Source organism: Maniola jurtina, chromosome 2 (genome assembly GCF_905333055.1).
Source record: "Maniola jurtina chromosome 2, ilManJurt1.1, whole genome shotgun sequence".
Taxonomy (NCBI): Eukaryota; Metazoa; Arthropoda; class Insecta; order Lepidoptera; family Nymphalidae; genus Maniola; species Maniola jurtina.
In genome coordinates, this window is record NC_060030.1 from 188,787 (window position 1) to 206,587 (window position 17,801).

General features: G+C 35.2%; 1 protein-coding gene across 1 annotated transcript in view; it reads left to right on the forward strand.

The window, feature by feature from the left end:
* Nucleotides 1-5,460: 5,460 nt before the first annotated feature.
* LOC123872183 (Down syndrome cell adhesion molecule-like protein Dscam2) overlaps nt 5,461-17,801 on the forward strand; it is a 121,102-nt gene continuing 108,761 nt past the window's right edge. The window contains exons 1-2 of the mRNA XM_045916359.1: nt 5,461-5,595; nt 7,745-7,790. Coding sequence (XP_045772315.1) covers nt 7,748-7,790 — 43 coding nt within the window. The 5' untranslated portion in view covers nt 5,461-5,595; nt 7,745-7,747. The remainder of the gene's footprint in view (nt 5,596-7,744; nt 7,791-17,801) is intronic.

The following is a 17,801-nucleotide window of genomic DNA, read 5'->3' on the forward strand; positions in this document are numbered from 1 at the left end:
ACAGGTATGATTGCTGTAAACTTACATAACTCTGAAAAGTAAGAGGTCCATGCCTGAAATCGATCCCAGGCACCCTGACTAGGCGTTCAACATCTTAACACGAGGCTACTACTACTTTTTTAGACAACACAAAGCTTAGACTGAGCCTAAAACCTTGAAAAACTGAAGAAATAACCATAGCCGCTGGATGTGCAAGATCGTGACCGGTGCCGTGTGGAAGTCTCTACAAGAGGGTTTTGTCCCGCAGCGACGTGTATCGAATAATGATGATGATGATGATAGGTTTTCCTCTGATAATAATTCGTCGGGCTCCGACCCTTTCGCATCATTTCTTCCACTCCGATAAGTTATAGTAGCACTTAAAAAACGTTCTTTATATTGCTTTTCAAATATTGTCAAATACTCCATTTCCTCTGGCAAGCGTCGAGCATTAAACTTGGAGTGGAGTCGACAATTAAAGCCTCGGGGTCGCGGTCGCGGACTTTTGTTACAAAATATTGAAATGGTTTCCGCGCCTCGACAAACATTTGCCTTTCTTTCTCTATTAAAGTTACTCATAAATCTTTAAAAAAGTTTAATTGTACTAAAAGCTGACTACAATAAAGAAATACTAAAATATTTATATTTCCCTGACAGCTTGCGTACACCCTAAAACCCTATCTCACTAGTCACTGAATCCTTCTCAAACTAGTTGCCTGGTAGAGATCGCTTCAAAGCGATAAAGCCGCTAATTTGTACTTGTGTTACTTTTGTATTTTTAACCCCCGACCCAAAAAGAGGGGTGTTATAAGTTTGACGTGTGTATCTGTGTATCTGTGTATCTGTCTGTGGCATCGTAGCGCCTAAACGAATGAACCGATTTTAATTAAGTTTTTTTTGTTTGAAAGGTAGCTTGATCGAGAGGGTTCTTAGCTATAATCTAAAAAAATTGGTTCAGCCGTTTAAGAGTTATCAGCTCTTTTCTAGTTTTCTTGTAGAAAAGAAGGTTAGATAACCGTTAGGTTCATAATATTATGTCAATAGACAAAATGTCAAGCTGTCAAGATGGACGTTGCCTAAATACATAATTATTTATTTGAAAATGATGTTTTGGAAAACTCAAATACTTTGGATCGTCGGGGGTGTTATAAATTTTTAATTTACACTTGTTCTTTTTATAATGGTGTACAATATAGAATATAAACAAACACGCAAACAATAAAGATAGGTAAATGGTTTTTTTTTTCAAATGCTGAGCCTTCTGAACTGAAAAGAAAAGCAAAATAATAAGTAATTGATTTTATAATCAGCAGTCTTGCTCTGTTTTGGACCTTACTTGACTGATTTTGAGAAACAAAAGAATTGAATTCTTCTCTACGTTTTGAAATTGTGAAAGTTTGTAAAATAAATTAACTATTACAATTATTTATACAAATACAAAAAGAGAAACTAACCCCTGAACCCAGATAATTGAGTTTTCTAAATAAGTTTTCTATATAACGTACATCTGCACTTAGAAAGAATTTTGAGCTATCGTTATCTTTAAATAGTAATAACATACGCGTGAAGCCGCGGAATAAAACTAGTTATCATAATACGATAGAGGATATAATGCAGGTATTTGTATGTTGTTATAATATATTGCCTTTCGTTACTAGGGACTATTCATCTTCATTCCAACTGACAATGAATAGGTCCCAGAATTATATTTTAGACTCAAATAATGTCTTCGGCACAGAATGTATTAATGGATGATAACATTACCTATATGAAAGCCCATTTGTGGATGAAGGCTTATTTAATATTACAATGGATGCGATTATAAGCTTACCTAGCTCCTTTGTGAGTGAGTTTGAAGGAAATGTATTTTAATACTGAATAATAGTATATATTAAATATTGTTTTATTATTACCTAGCTGATGCCCGCGACTTCGTTCCCGTGGATATGGGTTCTTAAAAATCCCGTTTGAACTAATTGATTTTCTGGGATAAAAAGAAGCAAATGTGTTAATCCAGGGTATAATCTATCTATCATTCCAAATTTCAACTAAATCCGTCTAGAAGTTTTTGCGTGAAAAGGGTAACAAACATCCATGCATACAAACTTTCGCGTTTATAATATTATTAGTAGGATAGATGGTGCTCGTGACTTTTCCGTATGAATTTAGGTTTTTTTAGGAATCCTGTAAGAACTCTTTGGTTTTCCGGGATAAAAATATCCTGTGTCGCATACACTTTAAAAATCCCGTGGGAACTCTTTGATTTGGCCAAATAAAAGAGAACAAAAGAATTGCCATTAAATGGGAATCTAGGTACCTAATCCTACCCTGATTTCTAATAGTGTGTACGCCTCTGCTACTAGTTATATAATTTCTATAAACAGACAAGCTATATGTATCGTATTTGTTTGCTGTAGAGATTCTTCCATAATTGGTAAATGGAGTGGAATAAAGTAAAATCAAAAATATATTTCATCAAAAAATGAAAGTTAATCTGTTCGTGTATATCGAAAATCTGTTCTCAGAAATTTGATACGAAGGCTGTTAGACTATCTAAAAAATGAGGAGCGAAGGCTATCATTTTATCAAAGTTCGTAATATTTCCCGGCTCGTAGAGGCCTATTTACGTAGAATGGCTTGTCAATTTGGATACTCGATATTCTAGATTGACATTACAATGTTATGAGGGAAAAAGGGATTTCTTTCACCTTTTATTCAGGACTTCATAAAAATGTTAATTTTGCCACCGAGGGGTAATTAATGGTCTTAATAATTTTTCAAACTTCCAGTCATTTAAATACTAGACTGATACTGAACCTAGGGTTTCAGTCTTCCTGCAGGGAGGTCTAGGGTTCATACCGATTTTGATCAAATTTTATAGAAACTACTGCGGTCAGTTGCGAGTATTCTATAAAAAAAGGAAAGGGATTATTTCTGTGGTCGGAAGGAAAAGGGGCACAAGTCGCATTTTTCACTAAAATTACAAAAACTCACTAATGAAATATATTATTTCAAGCTTCAAGGGAAAAAGGCATATTTTATGAAAACTTTATTTATTCCAGAATAAAAACTAAAAAAAAATTGGGCACAAGTCGATTATCGTTTGTCTTAACCACTTCTTAACAAAGAATAGGGGCACAACTTAAATCATGCCTACTTGTAACAAGGTTTCGCAAAATTTTTGGTTTGGAATATGGCACTTTGTCTACTTAGTTCTCAAATCGTTGCGTTTCAGAACAAAAAAAACTCATGATAAATGACCGAAGTTGCACTGTTTAATTGTTTTGGTATTTTTTTGGGCCAATTATTACTATCGAACCGTTAGGTAACCGATCCCACTATAGGACAACACTGTTTGTTAGGCACCTGGACCTTTGCGCAAGATTCCACCACCATTATTTCATTTAAGTCAGTTATGGATTCTTTTGTACCACTTCGGAAGTACCTAAGTAGGTAATAAGTTTTCTCATTTATTATTACTTAATTAACGGTTTAGTTATAACTTATTTGTTATTTTTTGTTGTCAAAACGTGTACGCCCTACTCCTATAATTTTGTTGTATAGTTTGTATATTACCGGTAAATTCAGAAATATATTTCTTATTCTAGATTCATCTTACTCACAACGAAAGAAAGAGGAAGACCAACAATATAAGGTCCATTATAAAACTTAAAAGAAACAGAGGATACATTAGATAAACCAAAAAGGAAGAATAGTTAGTGCGAGTAAAGTAAAACACATATCTATGAGTAAAACATTAATCAGATTGCAGGAAGAAATCTGCTTATAAAATTTACCTTTGAGCAGCAAAGTCAGATATTTCAAGAGTACTGAAACCATAGTGATTTCAATAAGAGAGTTTTATATTTAGCACAACTGATTTCACATGGTCCTAAAAAGATTGTAGGTCCGTTTAACGATCAGTGGACAAAATTTATTTTTGGAAGAAATGTCAATTACATTGACCATGTATTTTGGGATTAGATTGTCTGGAGTTTAGAAGTCTTAGTTGAAATAAGAATCTTTCAAACAGACATTTTGTGAGACAGACAAATTTATGCGAACAGTTATTAAAAATCCTTCTTTGAAATATCCGGCATTATTACAAGTAATGATAAAACTAGATCTTACAAGTCCACCTTCTAAAATTTCGGAAGAAAAGAATAACTAATTCTTGACCACATAAGCTACTTACTTTATGACTTACTTAACTTATAGATCTCATTATTCACGACGACACACAGGCAAAACCTATCTTCTATTAGGCTTGAATTAAACAATTTATGTGGGTACGAAATGTATAAAGAAACATATACAGTTTCCAGATTACACTTTGGCAAAATATTTAAGAGCACTGGTTTTAAATTCAAAAGCCAGTTCTAGACACGCGTAATACCTATGACGCGATACATATGAAAATTAAATTAGTAGAGCCCATTGAAAAAGAGACACCAACTTGACAGTCATCAAATAAAAGCAGATTTTGCTAATCTAGAAAATTGAAGAAACAAAGAAACCTTCAGCAATGAAAGATTAACCTTTGGTTTGCAGCAATTCTTGTTAACATCACTTTTAAAAATAATTTACAGACATACAAAAATTAAATGTAATATAAATCTAATATAATATAATATAATATCAAAATCACATTTACATAAACATAGAATCATCTAAAAATCTGTGTTAATAACACAAATATTTCCAATTATTGAGATTTAAACCAGCTACATCCGGTGATCTAAGATTATAAGTATTTTTATCAAATAAATGAATAGTATAACAAACAAATTATCTTAATTTGTTCGTTTTTATTAATAACTACTTACTAAAAAAATGGCCTAAGTTAGTATGACGTAAGGTTGGCAGCCGAAGTTGGGTTTAGAAAAGAGGCACAAGTCACATTAATTTAAAATATATAATAATAAATTTAAAAAAAATTGGATTATATATTATATGAGCTCATTTACAAAAGAAAACTATAAATTAAATCATAATATAATGTATATTTCAAAGGGTATCTTGATTTTAAGAAACGGTGTCTCGACTAATTTCTTTCTTTGGTCCGTACTGGCAAAACGAGCTGTAGCCGCGTATCTGACTTATGCCCCTTTTCCTTACGACCACAGATTTAATATTATAATTTTCAATCACAACAAGGATATAGTAGTCGCAAGACGTTTTCAAAATAATACTTTTCCCAAAAATACCTCAACTGCTATTTTTATCCCTTTTCCCACCTTTTTCTATTAAAAACAATATTTGCGCAATTCGTTGAAACAAAGGCCAGTTAATCTGCGCGAAACACGGTCTCACATTCAATTATGTCCGAAACAAGCGGATGCATAATGAGAAATATACATATAAAACAAAACATTTGGATATAGAAAAACCAGTATGCCAATAAACTAACTGGGTGTTTCAAGTATCTGCTGTGTTTACACTATGACGCGTAGCAGCTCCCGCCATTCGTAATCGGTTTGTGGTAGCGCGCGGTCGTGCTACGCGCTACGTCGTAGCACGTAGCGCTACGAACTCGGAAAAGTTTAAATAGTTGTGTGAGTGCAGTGGAATGTTACTTTTTGAGACTGAGTGAAGTTTTGGAGTTTACTGATCAGCGTAAGTTTTAAAGTTATTTATTAAGATGCAGCAGAGTATCAGGAAACATCTCTTAGGAAAGTTTTATTTTGTTTATAAATATAACTTTTATTAAAACGAAGCTGTAAACAATTAACTAAAGCAAACAAGATATTATAACTATAAAAATAATGAAGAATGAATTGAATGGTTATTATGGTAAAAATGCAAATGTGTAGTATCTATCTCTATGAAATTAATAAAAATAATAATACTCTAATTCGAAGTTTAACTAAAAATAATTAACAGGACAAAATAATTGTCTTTAAAAGCAATTTCATGTATTTAGTACTTTAATTATTACAAATTATAAAATAAAATATTGCATTATTTAAGAACAGAATGTACCAGCTACTTATACTCACGTATTTAGTCGATGTAAGTTAATTTTACACGTGTAAAAACGTAGAAAACAACTAGGTTCATACTTATCTCATAAATACAATCTGTCCGTCTGTTACCTTTCACGGCACATATGTTTTACCGATTTTGATGAGATACAAAGATAGCTTGCATCCTGGAGAAAGTCAGAAGTTACTTTTATCCCGGAAAAAGCTCATGGGATTAAAAAATCTAAAACTACGAAGATAAAGTCGCGGGCTACATCTAGTACGTAAAAAATGCTTATAATACATAATTATGTCGTCGATTTCCAATACTACTTACTGGAGGTATTTCGATGGCAATTAATGCTGTTTAATTAAGGAATTAATTAAGCCCAGCGCCTTTGTGTGCGCCGCGCCTACGTCACAGGCGGCCATTTCAATTAAACGCGAGAAGACAAATTAAATTGTTTTCCAAGATATTGCGGGAATGACTTCGTGTGAAGTGTGAACTCATATTATGGAACGACGGCTTACGCATTTTTGCATAAAACATTATAAACTTAACATAACTCGGTTTATGTTTTAAAAGGTAACTTTCACTCAAAATGAATTTTGTGATCCTTGGTTGCACCCCAAAGTTGTCAAAATCTATGGAAATCGGTTACAACAATAATGCTATTTAACTTTTTTTCGGGGTAATTTACTATAAGGGTTTTCATTACGGAACTCTGTGAAAGACCAAATCATACGTCTTGTCGAATTACTTTTATTGCAATTTTATTATCAGCAATTAAAACTTGGTGCGCAAATCCATTGGAATAATTAGTACATTTTTACGAACGAGATCTTTAAATATAAAAGAATAGTAATCCTGGTATGCTTTACAAAAGATAAAAGAAAGGGAATCATATGTGCGTACGTAGTGTGGACACTTGGCCAGGTTTTTAATAACAAATTGCCGCGTACATAAACACTTGGTAGGTATAGTTTCCCAAGAAGGAGAATAGGCTTCTCAACAAAAGCCTGCGAAAGAATGCCAAGTAATACAGGAGGGTTTTGTTTGTGATGTCCAGACAGACGACTGTATGTAGTGTGTAGTGTAGTGTATTGTATGTGATTGTTATAACAATTATTATAAAGACAAAATAATTAAAAAAATACTGCAAGTTTCAGGAACGTGAATGAATAAAAGCAATGCAAAAGATTTGAGTATTGATTAGTATTTATTTTAATTATATGCAAAATGACATTGTATTTTTACCTATCTTACTCTAAATAATTATGGTGAGAATTTTAGTGATTTCACAGAAAAAGGGGCTTATTATACTTATTCAGATGTATAGAGATCGTTGATTAAGATGCCTGCCATTTAAAACTGAAATGATATTTGATACTGATTCAGAATAATAAAAGAGATTAAGTACTTGTAAAAATATAAATGGATTGATAAACGTACTTTGAAATACCCGAGTCAAAAGACTTGAAATTTTACATGTAGGTTTCTCAAAGATGTATTTTTCGGTAGCAGCTTTAACTATTAATTAGAAATGAAAGAAAATTGTTTGAATATTATACAAACAGGAACGTATATTTAAAGAATAATTACAAAATTTTAGCAATATTCTGTTAGCTGTAAAATAAACAAGTTTAATTAAACGCAGCTGAAACTAAAAATCAACAAGCGCCAAACAATAATAAACACAAATTTTATACTGCATTCTGAACTCTGTTTTCAACGAAACAAAATTCATATTCGTTTCGGAGGGATACTGCAGAGAAATTTATTGGAACTTTGATATTTGCAGGGCATGGCGCTCGCCGGAAGCTTGGCCTTCCTCTTCTTGCTGGCCGGTGAGTACTCTTTGTTACGCTGTGGCCTTTCCGAAGCACTTTTGTCACACTGTGTCGTTTTCCGAGACACTTTGTTACACTGTGTCATTGCGCTTTAGTTTAGAACTGGATAGTAAATGAGGCTCTTTAGTTTCAAACAGCCTATTAAATGAGGCTTTTGCGTTAAATAAACGCTGTTCTATTTATGTACAGCTAACGGTGAATAAGTTGAGATGTTTCAACAGTTGGTCGGATTGTAACTTTGCCAATTGTCAGTTCAAATGTACAGTTGTACTTGTATTGGCGTCGACTTAGCTTGCCCCATTGTTTCGAAAGTGCTTAGTGTTTGAATCTTTAATCTTCTTGGAGAATATAATAAATGCAAACTCAAAGTCATTTATTCAAAATAGGTGTCATTGTAAATCTTTGATTTTATCATTATAGGTTTATGTAAGATAAATTGATGCAGACTATTTGTGATAGTAACGTTTGCTTATAATCAAAGCTACAAGGGTTCCAAACTCGCCCTGGTCTGAGAAGAAGCCCACAACTCTGTTGCATGCCAGTCATGTTACAATATGAGGTTTAATAACTCGAAAACTATAAGTATACATTTCAGAATTGGAATAGAGATAAATAAGATGAGTTTATCACGGTTATTATAAACAGAACATTAATATCTATTAGAATTGAAAATTATATTTCATATTATATCAGATATAGTTGCAGGTGTGTGGCAAATTGACTATTGAATACCTAAGAATATACCTTGCGTCATATACCTACATCTATCTTTGTACAGCTTTACCAACTTTACGTACCCCTAATGCGCGCGAAAGTATGTCAATAACTAAAGCAGCCGACTTACACTCTCAGCCACGATCGCTCAAACAAGCAGCGACGCCGCTGAGGGCCCGCTGAGGACTTGTGAGGGATGGGAGTGCCGTGGAGAGGGCGACGTAGTGCTTGGGTATTGACGAAACAAATAATGCACTTTATTTACATTAACAAGTGACTTTATTTTGACATCTGCGTTATCCATACTTAATATTATAAATGCGAAAGTGTATCTGTCTGTCTGTCTGTCTACTACCTTTTCACGGCTCATCAGTTTAACCGATTCTGACGAAATTTGGTACAGAGTTAGCTTATATCCCGGAGACGGGCATAAGCTATTTTTATCCCGGAAAATCAAACAGTTCCCGCGGGATTCCTAAAGATCCATCCGCTTAACCGTATTGTATGATATTTGGTACCGAGGTAGCTTGCGTCCCTGTCATTGAAATTGGCAACTTTTTATCCAAGAAGATCAAACAGTTCCCACGGAATCTTTAAAAACCTAAATTCACGCGGACGAAGTCGCGGGCATCCTCTAGTTCACGATATTCAATTCACATCTAAATTGTAGATGAAATTAAATCATTACCCATCATTATTGTAAACACGAAAGTGTGATTGTTTGTTGCTTTGTTCTTCGACCCCGTTGCAACAGTTTGGCGTAATTTTTTGCATGGGTACCTGTAGTTCATACAGACTTAGAAAGTGACATAGGCTACTTTTTCTTTGAAAATCAAAAAGTTCCCCCGGGGTTCCTAAAACTCAAATCCAAGCGGACAAACTCGCGGGTATCAGCTAGTTGATTTGATAATACGATAGAGAACTTCTTCCATTTTAGGTAACTTATTTCGCTTTTTGAATTTGCATTGTTTTGTGTTTTGAGCAATTAAATATCAGGAAAACATTGTGAGGAAACCTGCATGCCTGAGAGTTCTCCATAATGCTCTCAAATGTGTGTGAAGTCTGTCAATCCACACTTAGCCAACGTTTATTAACCTATCTTGGTCAGCGACTATGACCTAAACCCTTCTCGTTCCGAAGGGAGACTGTGCTTTGTCCTGGGCCGGCGATATTGTATTGATCATTGATAAATGCTCAGGCATAGAATAAAAGAGAAGTATTTATTATTCAAATAAACATTTACAAGTACTTTTGAATCTTCAAATGCATCTATCACTGGTTTGGAATGCTAGAAGACTGTACCTATCTATATTTTTTTGTGCTGATTGGACACCCGATATCACATTATAGCTGAAATGATTTTCCTATTTTGCGCCAGAACAGCGAAGAGCTTTCCAACGTTCGGAACTGCACTAAGTAAAACTTTATATATTCTTTATTCTTTAAAATTACTTGGGAGCGAAGTTTGCTTTGTTATTAGTTCACTGAAGTTAAAAACTATACGTTTTTGTGAGCTCTTACAGCGCGCAAATATACGCCTTTTAATGTTTTAATTCTTTGTTCGAAACTTACTTATTTTTGTTTCCTTTCTTTATAGGTGTATGAAATACATGCAGAGCTTAATCCAGAGAGTTTTTGTTTATTTATTTCAGTCCTTTCTTGGTTTATTTTTATGGACTAACGAAATTATAATTTGTTATTCAAACTTTGTTTCTTTAACTTTAACGATTTATAGCGACAAAGCCGCTAAAGCTGCAAAGGGACGTGTGGCCTAGTTGTGAGAACGCTAATCAATCGATTGCGATTGTTAAGCAACGTTGACCCAAGTCGGTTACTGGATGGGTGACCGACTTCAGAGGTCCGAATTTGGACTTTTCGTTCCTTCCGTGCCTCAGAGAGCACGTTAAGCCGTCGGTCTCGTTTATTATCATTAATATCTGATGATAATAAAAACTGTAAATTAACTCGAGTCTAAAATTTCATTGTCTTAGTCGAACTGTATGCGGAAGGATCTGGGAACCCACTGCATTATTATCCCAAGCGAACTCGTACCATTAGAGGATTAATGGAAAGGTGTCACGACCCTCAGTAATGAGGATTACGACTATACGTAGAGAGAGCGACAAAGCGTTTCATAGTCTGTGAGAAATTGTTGTCGTACTGATTGTGCTTGGGTTTTTGTTAGTACCATGTGGCAAATGGCAATGGATCGTGTTTCTAAGGGTAGCAGTAATCACACTATCACACTTCACATCACATTATACTAATCACACTAATATTATAAAGGCGAAAGTTTGTGTGTGTGTGTGTGTGTGTGTGTGTGTGTGTGTGTGTGTGTGTGTGTGTGTGTGTGTGTGTGTGTATGTATGTTTGTTACTCCTTCACGCAAAAACTACTGGACGGATTGGGCTGAAATTTAGAATGGACATAGATTATACCCTGGATTAGCACATAGGCTACTTTTTATCTCGAGAAATCAAAGAATTCCCACGGGATTTTTAAAAACCTATATCCACGGGAACAAAGTCGCGGGCATCAGCTAGTCGAGTAATATATTCTTTCTAATTTTAAATGCTTTGTTTTTAGCTAACGCAATTTGAGTTAGATAGTTTATGTAAATTGGCGCAGGTGTCCCGGGTTGACCCATAAATCGGGATTGATGAATTTGTATGCATTGTACGCAGTTTAATCGATATCTTGATACCACGCGCCCATCGACATGGCCGCAGCAGTTGAACATTTTTCACAGTTTAAACTCTAAACTAAAACAATATGCATTCCTACTTTCGTCACTTACCACATGTAGACGCCTATTGCTGAACGTAGGTCTCTTGCAAGGTGGTCTTGCGCCTTATCTATCTCTGGTCGTGTCGAACTGCCGTCCTATGAGAATAAGATAATAGAGAGTGCATTTGTGTTTACGCACACACTTTTGCACTAGGTATATCTCCCACACAAATGGCTAACCTCCACGAAGATTTGTGTCGTGGCTCAAATTCGGTTGGGATGAAAATTCAAACATCAAAGTGCCTTTAAAAAGATTTACTTACTTTCATAGTAAACGCAATTTTTTCCCATGTACATACTCGAATATCGTTATTAAAAGAAATATAAATACAGCTTTTCCGAAGATAAAAAATATTATCATTTATCAACGTGGATCTGCAGATTGTGTTGGAGTGTGAATCTCACTGGAAGCACCAGTAACATATCATTTCCCGGGCACTCCAATATCGCATATAAATCAACATATCATCCGACGCAGACATCAAAGGTCCGCGGTTTCATCAATGCCTCTCCCTCCCATTCCGCCCCTACATTCCTCCCCCCCACACACATCGACTATTATAACACGACCTCTTTATATAATCAACTGTGGAATTATTATTACAGGGTGCACGGGTCTCGTTAAACTGGTCGGTCCAGGTGGCGTTGCCCCACTTTTTAATTACATGCATCATGCCGCGAGTGCAATTTTAAAAAGGATTTGGAGGATTTTTAGCGAAAATAGCGCACGTACGCTCTTTGTTTCGTTACGGATATTAAAGCGGATGATTGTGATGGTACGCTGTGATCGTCTATACTAGTGGTTAAGATTAGGCATTATGAAGAGATAAAATAAGAAATAAACTCAGCTGAATTATAGAAACACCTAGGTATTTAAGTCATGAGTTATTTACAAGTAATTAATTGGTACAGTACGTTGGGTGAACACGTAGACTTCTCGACCAGCTAACAGGTTTACACGGATTGAATTATAAAAAATTAATGTAAAATTTCAACTCCTCAAAATAGATATAATGAGTGGAGAGATTTGCTAATTTAGAACGTCCTGTTAGTGTGGAAAATCAGTTGATACGTGTATTTGCCTTATTTAGGCCATCGGTTTGAGACCAACCGGCATTCCTCAAGCACGGGGGGGAGCCCTACACTGAAATCTCAGTCTTTTAGCATTGTTATCGGGGCACAGCACTTGGACTCTCCTATTCCGCTGCGAAGCGTTTTCAATTTGCCTAGGTACGGAAACCTAGGTTCTTTTCAATGAGCTCTGGGCTCGCCCCAAAACCATGGTATTTTTGTATATTTATATATTTGTTTGATTGATTGTCAATAAATTGGCCAATTTATTAGTTCGGAGAGTCCAGCTGTATAAAGACATGACGTGTTTGCTTTGTGCCGGAATCTCGCTGCTGGTACGTCACCAATCAACCATGTACCATATAATATCAAGCAAAGGAATTACAAAGTACAGCAAAACTAGTATTTTTATCTATTCAAAAACTCGGTGATTCACAAATTCAGCTGGCGTCGGTTTTAACAGATAATGTTACCTAAAATGCTGTTTGGGAAAGATCGGTACACCATAAAAAAAAGGTACCTACCTGCCTCGCCATCTGTCCTCCGGAGGCAGCGTGTATTCCATTGTCTCGTTCAGGGTATTTTAGTAGGTAGATGAAATTTAGCTGTTACTCGAAAGTATCCTCGACAAGGTCCCTTTAAGGTGTCTTTAGCCTGGGATTCGAACCCAGCCAACCCTATTATCTTTAGTAGTGGAGAGCATTCTTGGTATATTAGTACTAATCGTTTTGTGATAATAAAAGTATAAGGAAAAACCATCGTGAGAATTTCACATAATGGTATAAAATACCATATGATGAAGGTAAACTTGATCGAGAGTTCTCTATGAAGTCCGCGCTCAGTAGTGAGCCGGTGAAAGCTGTTCATGTTGATGAAGACGATGTTTATACCGCGGTAGCTAGTAGTTTATAGCACACCACCTTATTTTAGCTATTGAGTAATTTTTCTACCAAATCTATAATTGTAACGACAAGTGTCATTCCATCAGACTGCATTAGACTGCTAATTCAATTTTATTCCCTATTTAATGCTGAATAAGAGCTAGTATTATAAATAGGTGCACTGCTGAAAAAAAACCTAACCTAATTTTTACTTAATAATAGGAATTGTGATTGGTAAATAGGTCATATGAGAAAATCTTAATATTGGAGCTCAAGTTAGTTCGATACATGGTTTCTTCGTATCTTTGGCTTTGTTAATATTACAATACGATAGTCTAGCCTCCAAACAAATTGAATCTCCATTATTAAATGTCTAGGAAAATGTATCTAAATATAGCAAATAAAAGATGATAGTTATACCCAAGTGCATTTATTTCTGGTAAATAATTGTTTATTTACTCATACAGTTGAGTATTTAGAAAAAAAGAAGAGAAACTGAATTTATTATTTAGACTGGGAATTAAGTAACTTTATTACATTAATTAATTCCCGGCCGAACATTTGCTTCCTAAGCCATACTAATTATTGAAAGGGAAAAGCAAATATTCAAACAAAAAAACCCTTTCGGCTTTATATAATATTATGTACACCATTTTATCTAAAATACACACATGCCCACATAATCAATAGAGATATTATCTATAATTCTTACTTCTATAATAAAGTAAATTTTAAGGACACACATTATGCGTAAATTATAATATATTCATTATTTATTCTAGATATATTTGAATCCTAGTTCCACAAAGAGAAATGTCCCATTTCTATAATTTTGGATGCAAATCTAATAGTTATACACAATATTGTAACACCTCCTAATATCCAAATAATAATATCATCTCTAATTTAGTTTGTAAAATAATTCTTTACTCAAGATTTTTGGAACTGATTTTCAAATAATCTAGTTTAAAATTAAATGTAAATTAGTACATCACCATATATCAGCTTCTGCTGGCCCGGATACACACTATTTTATTCTATTTATAATTTTTCTATTATTAACTATACAATTGCAATATATTTCTACACTTAATTAATATTCACTGTTAGGCTCTACTGCACGTTGAGCCAGACCTCAATCGAATGTTTTTCTCCGGTCCCCCAGTGTAGACTTAAAACGTCCACACGGATATCTTTTGTTCACGCCCATGATCTGAAATGAAAAAAAAAACCAGCGAAATTTCGGTTTCTGATTGGTTCACTCTTGCGCACAGAATTACCCTGGCTGATGGCTAATTGGCTGAAAATAAAATGTATTTCGAACATCCCTTAATGGGCCGTACCTTTTGCTTTCTCACGCTCTTGCCTTGCCTAGACCACTCGCATAACACGTGATTACAATTTTGTACACTTGTAGAGATTTCTAAGTTAAAATTTACGACTTTTATCTAATTTATGACCGACCCTAACGCAATTTAGCTTTAGAGCAATTTATTTTGCCCTTTTGTTTTTTATACTTCCTTTCCTACAATTACTCAGAATCTTAACTAATTTATTTCTTTTCGTGCGAGATTTTTGTTTTTAAGAGCAAGGCTTCAAATTTCCGACAGTCATAAAACCGTATGACGGATGGCAAGGCCATCTCACGCTCCCCCAAAATAGATTTTTAATACACGTAGCTCCTTTTGTCCCTGCAGCTGTGCTAGTCGTTTCAAAATCTATTTTTCCCCTTATCTGTATTAGAACGCTAGTATCTGACCTCCTACGCCTATCTATTATACCCTCGGGCATGACCATAGCTATTTAACTCAGGTATCTCTTTGTTTAGTGTACCCCAAACTACCTGTTTTCTGTCCCTTTTAATACTCTAGTTTTACCTATCTTTCTATTTATCTACATAGTACCTAAACAAATGAATGGCATTGTAGTTACCCTTAACTTTACCAGTATGAACGTCTATTAATGTATATACATTATTATATGGAACTGCCCCTATTATGTACGGTCCTTCATATAAGCGCATGAATTTTTTTTGTCAACTTTTTATCCGCATCTGACTTCGTAAAAGTCTTAAGTTTCACTAAATCTCCGATTTCGAATTGTATTAACTTATGATTTTTGTTATAATGTAATTGCCTACTTTCGGCCGCCTTATCTATGTTTTGTCGTGCCTGCTGTCGAATCTGTTCTAACGGTTCACCCTGTAAGTCTGTCCTCACCGATGAGTCAGTGTTGAAATCAGTCGATAGCAGAGTACGTTTTCCATATATAATCTCGTTTGGCGAATATCCCGTTGTAGTATGTATTACCTGATTATAACAATCTTCTATATCCGATAATAGATCTACCCATGAACGATGCGATTTGTCGCAATACGTCCTGAATAATCTACCTAACTCTTTATTAACTCTCTCTGTTGAATTTGGCCGTGGATTTCTAACAGATGTGTGCGTTAACTCGATACCTAGTTGGCGAATACCTAACTCGAAAACCTTTGAAGTAAAGTTCGCGCCTCTGTCTGAACATAATGTCTTAATTGTGACCTGCTTATGAAACTTTTTTACACAAGTTAAAGTAGCCTTCCCACTAGCCTGGCGTAGTGGGTATAGTCTGATTAACTTACTATAAGCATCTTGCATTACGAATATGTATTTAAACCCAAATCGTCCTGCCGGTAAAGGTCCAAAAATATCGCAAAAAACTCTCTCCCCTATTTCCTTCGCTATTACAGTTTTTATCGGCCCCGTGTGCGTTTCCAAAGCATGCTTTGACTTTTGACATGCCTCGCAAGCTCTTACAACACGACCTATTATACGAGACATATTTGGGAAATAATATTGACGTTTCATCAGAGCATAAACCTTGTATCGCCCGAAATGACCTACTTCTTCATGTATGCTAACTATCAAATCCCTTAGTATGTTCTCGGGAACATATAACCTTAAGATATCCCCTTTTATGTCTCTTCTATAAAGAATCCCTTCTTTAAGCACGTAGTACTTTGATTCAGAAGTGTCTGCTGTTTGCACGCGTCTAATTATCTCACTAACAGTCTTGTCGCGACTTTGATAACTACCTATCTCTCTCCATCGCTCCCGCACTAATCGTCCTAATGATGTTTTAAATAGATTCATTTCAGGCCCCGTGGCCTTGTTAGTTAATACATCAGTGGTCCCCTTTAAGTGTCGAGACAATACGTCTGCTACAATGTTTAGTTTACCTTTCACATGTTCGACTGTGTAATTAAATCGCCCTATATAATGTACCCAACGTATCATCCTAGCACTCAATAGTTTGCACGTCTGCAAGAAAATCAGACTTTTATGATCAGTCCTAATGACTAAATTCGCTCCTCTCAAATATGTTTCAAACTTTGACAAACTGAAAATGATGGCCCATAGTTCTTGTTCAGTAACTGTCCATTTGCGTTCTGTCTCTGTCAATGCTTTACTACAGAACCCTAATATTTGTTCTTCACCAGCTTCATTCAATTGATAGACATAACCCGAAACCCCCAAATTACTGCTATCGGTTTGTAAATAATAAGTTCCCTTAGGATCTGGGTGTACAAGAAGTATCGTGTCTATAAACAATTTCTTGACCCTTTCAAAACAATCGTTAATTTCCTCTGTCCATGACCATTTCGTATTTTGTTTTAATAGGTCACACAGTGGTTTAACCTCTTCGCTATATTTTGAAATAAATCTTCTGAAATAATTTATTAATCCCAGAAATCCTCGTAATTGTTTTATAGTCCGAGGTATAGGGAAGTCTAATATGGCTTTAACCCGTTCAGGATCCATACGTACCCCGTTAGTATTTACTATGTGTCCTAACAACTTTACCTCTACACATAAGAACCGACACTTCTCTAACCTTCCAGATAAACCTGCGGTTTCTAATTTATCTAACACTCGATCTAAATGTTCTAAGTGTAACTTTATGTCCCCCGTAGTGAATATGACTATGTCGTCTAAATAGTTTACGCAAAACTCTCGTACTCCTACTAGGATATAATCCATTGCTCTCGAAAACCCTGCTACAGAAGTCTTTAATCCTTGAGGTAAAACATTATAAGTATACGTCTTCCCCATGAACGAGAACCCAGTATACTTCCTAGAATCTTTATGCAAAGGTATTTGAAAATAGGCATTATTCAAATCAATTAAACTGATATAATTTACTCCATGAAAGGATTGTAAAATCTCAGATGTGAGTGGAGGCGCGCCCGCGTCACCTACCATTTTCTTATTCAACTCTCGTGCGTCCAATAAGAGTCTTATTGACCCATCTCGTTTCTTTGTGAAAGTGAGAGGACTACAGTAAGGAGTCGCTTCCTGTCTGATCACGCCTAGTTTTTCTAACTCTTCTAATTCGGTTTTTACCTGTTCTCTATACGCCAAAGGTACCGGATAACTGTGTTTTACAAAAGGTGTTTCGTCTAATAGCTCAATAACGTGTTCGTACTTGTTTGTCAAACCTAAACCTTCCGTAAATACCTTACAGTGTTTGTTTAACACAGGTAGTAATAATTCCTTTTGTTCATTACTTAAGT